This window comes from Limulus polyphemus, unplaced genomic scaffold, assembly GCF_000517525.1.
Source record: "Limulus polyphemus unplaced genomic scaffold, Limulus_polyphemus-2.1.2 Scaffold2710, whole genome shotgun sequence".
NCBI classification, from domain to species: domain Eukaryota; kingdom Metazoa; phylum Arthropoda; class Merostomata; order Xiphosura; family Limulidae; genus Limulus; species Limulus polyphemus.
The window spans coordinates 153396-163834 of NW_013668320.1; the positions used below are offsets into that span (position 1 = coordinate 153396).

The 10439-nt window shown below is 31.8% G+C and overlaps 1 protein-coding gene across 1 annotated transcript; it reads left to right on the plus strand.

Moving 5' to 3' along the window:
• Window positions 1-410: 410 nt before the first annotated feature.
• On the plus strand, window positions 411-10190 carry LOC106467700 (tachykinin-like peptides receptor 86C; the record flags this gene model as incomplete). The annotated part of the gene is made up of 3 exons (XM_022395897.1): window positions 411-910; window positions 7570-7720; window positions 9994-10190. Coding segments are annotated over exons 1-3 (848 nt in total), but the record flags the coding sequence as incomplete, so codon positions are not given.
• Between the last annotated feature and the right edge of the window lie 249 nt (window positions 10191-10439).

Sequence of the window (10439 nt, forward strand, 5' to 3'; positions counted from 1 at the left end):
GCTGTGAGATCATTTGTAGAATGAAAGGTGGTTCTTATCAATGTTTTCCGGGAGGAAGAAGAGTTTTTGTTTAGAAACTACTAAAAGCATGAAAGATATTCGAGATTTTTCCTTTCCTCTCTGATTTATTATTCACAGTTCAGAATTTTATGAGTGTGACGCGTAATCGCCCGCAAATCTGCTCTACTCTTGGACGAAGAAGCAGCGCTGCTTCAATTCCACATCAACTGAGTGCCTATATCAGTAAATTATAATCTCTTTACGTTTCTAAGTGTTCGATTTATTGATTGTTAGATTCAGAAACAAGGTTTGAGGATAAAGAATAAAATAAAATGAAAACTAACTCGACAAAACTTTTAAATGTTATTGGTGACAATGAAAACCAATCGTACGTTGAAAACGATAAAGAAATGTCTTACCGGTACAACTTTACAGACATGCACGAGTTGATCCTGAAAAACCTTTCTGATTGTATGGAGTTATGGGATAAAGGTATCTTTGAAATAGATCAAAATTGGACAGCTACTGAAAGAATCCAGCTTTTAAGGTTGTGTTTCGATAAAGCATCTACCACTGAAGTTTCCACTCGCCCGTTTGTTTTATTCTGGTGGCAACAGATGCTCTGGAGTATTGTATTTGGTTTAATGATTCTGGTTGCGTTGGTTGGAAATGCCATTACGATCTGGATTGTGTTGGCACACAGAAGAATGAAAACTGTAACTAATTATTTTCTGTTGAACCTATCGGCAGCTGATTTTGCTATGACTTTATTCAACACTATTTTTAATTTTATTTTTATGCTAGATAGCCACTGGCCGTTCGGTCACCTGTATTGCATCATCAACAACTTCGTTGCTTACCTGACTGTGTCCTCTTCTGTTCTCACTATAATGGCAGTGAGTTTGGAAAGGTAAGCTTTAAAAAACTTTGTTTGTTTGTTTGAAGTTAATCACAAAGCTACACAATGGGCTATCTATGCTCTGTCCACCACGGTTATCGAAACTCGGTTTCTAGTATTGTAAGCCCGCAGACTTACACTGGGGGCGGAAAGGTAAGCAGTCACTCCGACGTGTATATTAGTTTGATTTACTTGAAAGCATTTTAAAAAATCGAAATGCTGGTAAGTTCAGAAAAGCCTAATCCCCTAAAAATGACGAATTTTGTATTAATAGTAATTTAATTGTTTATAAAGCTAAAAAACAACGTTTCTTTATTAGTATACACATATTGTTTTTACTTGAAGTCTTAAGGATTTGAGAATGAGAAAGATATAAAAATGATAACAAGTTCAATCTAGCACTCTATTAAGACACTATAAGAAGCTTTCTATATAACCTTGTCTCACCTTACAAAAGATTCTGGGATATCTTAGTAACGTCTAACATAGTTTCAGCTTTAGTTTAAAATGTATTTTTTACATAATTAATTATTTTTTCTCTAATTCTCCCTATTTATATATAAACATTTGCACACGATACACAAACATATTATATATTTATTAAATCTAATGTTACATATCTTAGTAGTTTATTTCATGTTTTGTCGCTAGGAAAACTTGTTTAAACCAGAAATATGAATACTTCGGAATCATCTTTAGAAGCATTAATAATTAAAGTATATTAATAATTTGCTATATCTAATGATAGTCGTGTTAAAATATCTCGCCCTATGTAGCTTGTATGTCGAAAACAAAAAATAAGATATCAAAGAAAACTTACATCGCATTCTACAACCATTCTCATGTATAATAAGTACCTAAAAATGAACGTGCCGATTTTTTTAATCAAAAGTTGAAGCGTATTCCATTCAAGCAAAAGTATCCCAATAGAACGCTGGACATGAAATTCATATTACATTAACATTGGTCTTCAAATTCTGAGTAGTGGTGTTCCTGTATTAGCAAAACCCCATGGACGAAGAAACACGGATATAAAGTCGGCAACTATATATCTATTCCAAAAGAAATGCGTTTTGTTAGCGAGAGTCCTCCGCTGGGACACCGTTAAGTCTAAGGATTTACAACTCTAAAATCAGGGGTTCGATTGCCCTCGGTAGACACAGAAGATAGCCCCATGTGGCTTTGCTATAACAAAGACACACAAACACATTGATTGAGAGTTTATATCGTCCTCCTGTAAACAAATGTCGTAGAGGAAACTTGGTTTGAATTTCGCGCAAACTACACGAGGGCCATCTGCGCTAGCCGTCCCTAATTTAGCAGTGAAAGGCTAGAGGGAAGGCAGCTAGTCATCACCACCCACCGCCAACTCTTGGGCTACTCTTTTGCCAACGAATATTGGGATTGACCATCACATTATAACGCCCCACGGCTGAAAGGGCGAGCATATTCGGTTTGATAGGGATTCGAAACCGCGACCTTCAGATTGCGAGTCAAGCGCCCTAACCACCTGGCCATGCCGAACCGTAGAGGGAAGTGTAACACGATAACGTACAAGAACAGAAATACTAAACGATGCACGATAAGAAGTGTGAGAAAATTCTATAACTTACTTGTAGTTGTGGACATTGAATTATTGTACTCAATCTTAAAGTGTGAAGAATTACAATAGTAAGTCCTAAGTGTGAAACTTTTCTAAGTGAAAGAATAAATCAAATAATTTGTTTGTTTGTAATCAAGCATAAAGCTACACGATAGGCTATCTGTGCTCTGCCCACCACGGGTATCTAAACCCGGTTTCTAGCACTGTAAGTCCGCAGACGTACCACTGGGGGGCAAAACAAGTAATGTCTGTATTGTGATTTTTGTTATATTAGAACTTTTTGTAGAATATATTTTCCAACATCTTAGTGAACATATGTTTTGTATGAATGTTTTTTTTTTCTCCTTTATATAATGCTTTGAAGTTACAGGTATATCTTTCTATGTTTTGGACGCTTTTATGTACTTATTTGATATGGTTGTATTCCCTTTCGTCTTGTTGCATTTGTCCTTTTGTCTGCCCCCCAGTGGCACAGCGGTATGTCTGCGGACTTACAACGCTAAAAACTGGGTTTCGATACCCGTGGTGGGCAGAGCACAGATAGCCCATTGTGTAGCTTTGTGCTTAATTCCAAACAAACAAACAAACCTTTTGTCTGACTCAGTAGGCAGGATCTTTACTCCCCTGGTATGTCATCTTCCCTTAGTACCGAATGGCTTCTGCAATCGTTCTATATAGCTTTGTTACGAAACTATGAACATATTATCATGTGATAGATATTGTTATGAACGTGTAAGGTAGATCTCTTAATTTTTTAAACTTAAACTAAGAACCAGATACTGTTTTACATTGAAACTAAGAACCAGCTACTGTTTTACATTGAAACTAAGAACCAGCTACTGTTTTCAACTTAAACTAAGAACCAGCTACTGTTTTAAATTGAAACTAAGAACTAACTACTGTTTTAAATTGAAATCAAGAACCAGCTACTGTTTTAAATTTAAACCAAGAACCAGCTACTGTTTTACAATGAAACCAAGAACCAGCTATTGTTTTAAACATAAACTTAGAACCAGTTACTGTTTTAAACTTAAACTTAGAACCAGTTACTGCTTTAAACTGAAAGTAAGAACCAGCTACTGTTTTGAATTTAAACTAAGAACCAGCTACTGTTTTGAATTTAAACTAAGAACCAGCTACTGTTTTAAACTTAAACTAGGAACCAGCTACTGTTTTAAACTGAAACTAAAAACCAGCTACTGTTTTAAACTGAAACTAAGAACTAGCTACTGTTTCAAACTTAAACTAAGAAACATTTACTGTTTTAAACTGAAACTAAGAACCAGCTACTGTTTTAAACTTAAACTAATCGGCTACCGTTTTAAACTTAAACTAGGAACTAGCTAATGCATACAAAGAATGTAAGAAAAAATATTTTAATTCTTACACTTTCATTAAGAAGACAAATATTACACTCTGAAGTATATTTATTGTATGGATTTGCATAATACAAAAAGTCGTTATAACCTACAAACTCTTGATAATGTTAAATATTAATTACATATATATAGTGATTAGATAGAGAAAAACCAATGTAGCTGATTTAAATTCTCGAGGTTCTATTGCTTAGACGGTGTATAACACTGAGTATCAAAACATTAGTAGCTGTGGTTAAATATATTCCTCATCTGTTCTTTCAGGTATGTTGTCACGCTGCGTCCTTTGTTACCGAGAATGACGAAAAAGATTGCAATTATTGTTATTTTAGGAGTTTGGTTAAGTGGAGCTCTTTTGTCCTTACCAACGCTACTGTACTCAACCACAATAACGTACACTTATCAGGACGGAACTCTGAGGACGCTGTGTATTCTTATCTGGCCAGACGGCCCTCCAGGAACTTCGGTTTCGGATTATGCGTGAGTATATAGGAACATTATGGGATTTAGGCTTAACAATACTAGAAATATCTTATAAGTTCGAGTCAGTTGATTTATTTTCGTTTTATTACATTTTACATAACTGAATTTATTTGATAAAAACAAAGCTGTGACAAGAAACGAAATGTTTTTGATAAATGTAAAAAATCATCAGAGAAAGTTGTCTTCAGATGTATGAGCAAAACAGTTTATGAAGATGAACGAAAGTTTCAGAAAAATAAATTACTTTTGTTGTTCTCGTCGCAACTGTTCCATCACCTGTTGCTTATGTTTCTGTTCTGATCTTCGGGTAGTGTGCTACAACATGCATTATTATTATTCCTCATCCCCTTAAAAATAAAAGTAAAACTAACTACGAGAGCATGAATGCAAAACTTTACCAACTATCCAGTAAGTGTGTTGAATGAAGCCAAATACCTTTTTAAAATGTGTAAAAATCAAAACTGCCATTCATTGCGAAGAAAATAGTTGGCTGTTTGGTGCAATAAAATACTAGAAGTAACATAATTTCAGTTACATTAGCATTTCAACTTTTGGACTAGTTTATTGAGTCAAATAAACTTTAGAAAATTCATACAGCAAATAGTTAAAGAGTTAAAACTTGGCAGTTATTTTCTTTTTCGGTGAGAAGACGGAGGAAAATTATACTTGCAAAATTAAAATTTCATGAAGATAAAAATGTCATGCCTCTATGTTCCACTAGGTGGCGGTAACCACAACATTGTTTTTGTATTTTACTTCTGCTTTAACTATTTGCCTGGTTTATGTACTAAATATTATATTTCGCGTGAATGTCTATTCTTCTTTATTGTTTTATTTCGATACTAATGCTCCCTTAAATCGAATGATATATCAGTCGTTTATAAACTGTCTGACGTCACCACCTCACACACGCACGTGATATGTATGAAAAAAACAGAAGAGATCTTGAAGTATTATTTGATAGATTGTTTAGGCAGAGTATTCATGATGAAACTTAGTTGAATGGATGGCAACTGCCTGTTGTAGAAACACAAGTGTAGAGGACGACGTTTCGAAAGTCTTCTGTCTTAGGTCACTGACCTAATAGTTACAATGATGAATTAAGTATTAGAGAATTATTAGAAATTGTTTGAATCAGATCGATTACAATGATGACTTAAATATAAAAGAATTATTATAAATTGTTTGAATCAGATTGTTCTTGTTGTCGGTGGTGGTTTGTTTAAGTGCAAAGCCACATTGCACTATCTGCTGTGTCCGCTGCGGAGAATCTAACCGTGGTTTTAGTGTTGTAAGTCCGTAAACTTACTGCTGTCCCATCGGAAGATAATCATATTGGTTACAATGATAAATTAAATACTAGGAAATTAATATAAATTTTTTATTAATATTGATCAAAATGATTAATTAAATATTAAAGAATAATTAAAAATAGTTTTAATCAGATTAATTATAAGATTGGAGTAAATATTAGAGATTGATTAGCAATTGTTGAAAAACGAAAACATTATTTTGAATAATTGGAAATTGTTTTTTTTTTTTGAAAGTTGATTTTGTAATGTTGGTCGCGTCACATGTAGTTAGGGATGTGCAGAATAATTTATACTGTGTTGCATCTATGTATATACATAGTTGTATACTATGTTGCATCTATGTATATACATAGTTGTATACTATGTTGCATCTATGTATATACATAGTTGTATACTATGTTGCATCTATGTATATACATAGTTGTATACTATGTTGCATCTATGTATATACATAGTTGTATACTATGTTGCATCTATGTATATACATAGTTGTATACTATGTTGCATCTATGTATATACATAGTTGTATACTATGCTGCATCTATTACTCTTACTCCCCCACTCGGGGCTTCTTGTGAATATAGGAGGTAGAAACCATGTTTTATTTTTTTTCGTATCCTTCTTAATTATTCAATTACGGATTGCAAAAGATAGAAAGTTAAAGCTTTTCACAATTGCTTGAGATTATTATTGTGTAACTTTAAATAGAAAAGTAACAACAAATGTACAATTTATTTTATGTGAAATAGACGGGTTTACTTCCCTAAACTCCACACTAATTGAGACGAAGTAACATATGTGAAATAAGACCTAATGCATTCCTTGATTGACCGTACACTCTGCTGTAAACTGCAGTTTCGCCTATTCTAGGACCATTAGCACAGCTTGAGTCAGCAAACTAAATAAATAAAGTTAGGCTTCTTATAATGGTACAACATCAAAGTAAATAAAACAAATGTCATACCAATAATATGCTTTAGTTGGTTAACAAAAATCCAGAATGCTTACCCGCATACAAAACTTTGTTCTTTGTTTACATATTTAAATTTGTCATTACATTCTTCATTTTTTATTCATTCTGTCACATGAGATCAAACTTGGGTTTAATTGGAACAGTTTAAATAAAAACAGAGCCTACTCATTAACCAACCTTATTATCTTAATTAAAAGAGATTCATAAAGTGTCGCTTCAAGTACGGTGTAATCGCTCTTGTGAATCAGAGTGAAGTGATTCATTCACTTCTGCATCTATATAGAAATACTCGTTCCTTTAATTACATTTCGCTGTTAACGATGGTAGTTTGTACTATAAACTATATATCATTGCACTGTCGTCACTTAAAGAGATTGTAATGAGCAGAAATAGTAAACTATTTCAATTTAGGCATCCTTTAATACCTCTTGTGTTAGAATCCTTCCACGTTAGCCCATTCCACGTTTTAGAAAACCTGAATTGGCGTGCCTGATAAAAGGGATTTCGATTTTAACAGACTTTAGGTGGCTATTTCAAAGGATAAGTTTATTTTGTCAATTTGATTTATTTATATTTTCTTCTTTCATTAGTAACAGCCGTATTCCTTCAAATTTCGAACAGTTTATTTTTGAAACTTTCTGGACTGAAGCGTAGTATAAAATTTGCTTTACAATCTTCAATTCTTAATTAATTTTTAATTTGAATGTTACTGATGAATCTTAAGTCTATTTCCATTACTGTGTGGGTACTACATCTTCAGACATCTCTCTCACCTAGCATGTGTGTTTGCTGCTTCTGCTCTGTTAGATATTTAATAATTCGTCAAAAACGTAGAGGTGTTGTTGTATGACCCTTATGCTATAAAAGGTAAAACACACATACATATGTATCTGCAATTGAATATTTTGTTTACATAATTCCAGGTACAACATTGCTTTCTTTCTACTAACTTATGGACTTCCAATAACATCAATGGCTGTTGCATATATCTCAATGTCTAGAGTCCTCTGGCGTCAAACTCTTGCTGATGAGTCAGCGCAAGTCCAACCAGAAGTCGTTAATTCAAAACGAAGAGTAAGAATGTTTTATATTCATCAAAAAATATATTAATTCAAAAGTGATTATAGATGATTAGCATATAGTTTTAACTAATATCATTATAATAAGGTGTTAACTAATATCATTAGAATGTAGTTTTAACTAATATCATTATAATAAGATGCTAACTAATATCATTAGAATATAGTTTTAACTAATATCATTATAATAAGGTGCTAACTAATATCATTAGAATATGGTTTTTAACTAATATCATTAGAATATCATTTTAACTAATATCATTAGCATATGGTTCTAACTAATATCATTATAATAAGGTGCTAACTAATATCATTAGAATATGGTTTTAACTAATATCATTAGAATAAGGTTTTAACTAATATCATTAGAATAAAATTTTAACTAATATCATTAGCATATGGTTCTAACTAATATCATTAGCATATAGTTTTAACTAATATCATTATAATAAGGTGCTAACTAATATCATTAGAATATGGTTTTAACTAATATCATTAGAATATCATTTTAACTAATATCATTATAATAAGGTGCTAACTAATATCATTAGAATATGGTTTTAACTAATATCATTAGAATAAAGTTTTAACTAATATCATTAGAATATGGTTTTAACTAATATCATTAGAATATGATTTTAACTAATATCATTAGAATATGATTTTAACTAATATCATTAGAATATGGTTTTAACTGATATCATTAGAATATGGTTTTGACTGATATCGATAGGAAATTACATTTCATTACGTCATTTGGCTCTCTATACGTCATATTTTGGTGTAAAAAGAAATGTAAGGCCTGATCAGTTCTTGGATTTACTACGTGTTACTAAGTTTGTTTGGTCTCTGGGAATTATCCGCGTGAGCAACCCTGGACAGAGACAAACCAAATTATAAAAGTGATGCTTTTATAATGGAGGTTTGTAGTTGATATCCCCTGTAGAATATGTAATAATTACCTCTTAACTTTCATTTTATCCATTACTTAATTAATATTTTAATTCCGTTTACTCGTGGTGAGCAAAACGCATTAAAAGAACCATACACACACACACACGTGCACGCCCTTTTTCATTCCATATTATAATGTGGTATGCTCGACTAATAACATTGTATTTTACTGTTTACTCACAAAAAGTGACTTGAATTAATAACAAGAAGCTCAATTAATTGATTTGTATAGGTAACGATGAGACCGATTTGTGATTTAAAAAAAAACATTACAAGCTCGGGTTTTGAGTTTGTTCTCATAATTTGAATTAATAACATTGAACGTGTGTTAGCAATTTTGATAAATAACAATGAACCTGCTTTAGTAAATTTAACTAGTAATAATGAGCTTGTGTTAGCAACTTTGGTCAATAATAGTGAGTGAGCCTATGTTAAAGATTTGTACTAACGAAAATAAACCCACATTAGTGATAATGTAGAGGGAAAGATAAAGTAACTATATTGAGAAATGTAAGCTAACCTTAATAATAATGTAAGAGAAAATGTAAATGTTCACAAATAATTTGAGTTGAAATATTTTTCTTAACAGTAAATCAGGTTTTAAAGTTTTTTAAGTAAATCCGTGTTTAATGTTTTTTCACATTAAATCTTCGTTTGATAGTGTTTTTAAAAAGCAATAAATCTGAAGTAAATGATTTTTTGAACAATAAGTCTGGATTAAATGTAGTAGTTTGTTGAACAGTAAGTTAGGATTTCACATTTAAAAAAAAAGTAAACCAGGATTTCAACAAAAGAGTAAACATGGATTAAATGTTTTTTAATACTTAATATACATGTAGTAGTTTGTTGAACAGTAAGTTAGGATTTCACATTTTTTTAAAAAAGTAAACCAGGATTTCAACAAAAAACTAAACATGTATTAAATGTTTTTTAATACTTAATATACATGTAGTAGTTTGTTAAACAGTAAGCTAGGAAGTCACGATTTAAAAAAAAAGTAAACCAGGATATCAACAAAAAAGTAAACATAGCTTAAATCGTTTTTTAAGAATAAACTTGGGCTTAATAATTTTAATAGTGCTTTAAGGATCTCCCCTCATAGTTTGTTACACAAAGTTTGTATGTAAAGCTGGAATTAAACCACAAGCATAAATTAACCAGTAAAATATATGTTGGTACTCGAGCAAGATTTTCTAAGCATCCAATACAAATTTCATTCCTAATGATACCATGACTTGTTATTGAAATTCGGTCGCTTTGCACGTGCTTATAATAGTAAACAATCTCTTTTATTTTTCTGTTCAAAATCAACAGGTTGTCCGCATGCTTACCTGTGTAGTGGTTATATTTGGAGTTTGCTGGTTACCGTATCACATCTATTTCTTGTACACCTACCACGACAAAGATTTTGTTAAGGCCAAGTTTGTCCAGCATCTGTATCTGTCTATCTATTGGCTTGCTATGGCTAATGCAATGTTTAATCCTTTGATCTACTGCTGGACCAATCAGAGGTAAGTAAAATCATCATCACTGTACTTCTCTAATAATTGTTTTTGCATGAACTGATGCGTCAATGCGTAATAACAGAAGAAATAATTTAATAATTATAAAATTTGTTAGCATCTTTCTGCCACAGATTTGTCTTTTATTTTTCTAAAAATGATACTTTTAACAATAAAAACTTTTAAAGCATATGTTGAACAGACATAAAATTTAATCGTCATATGAGCAACGTTCTACAGTAGGCCACAAATGTGATA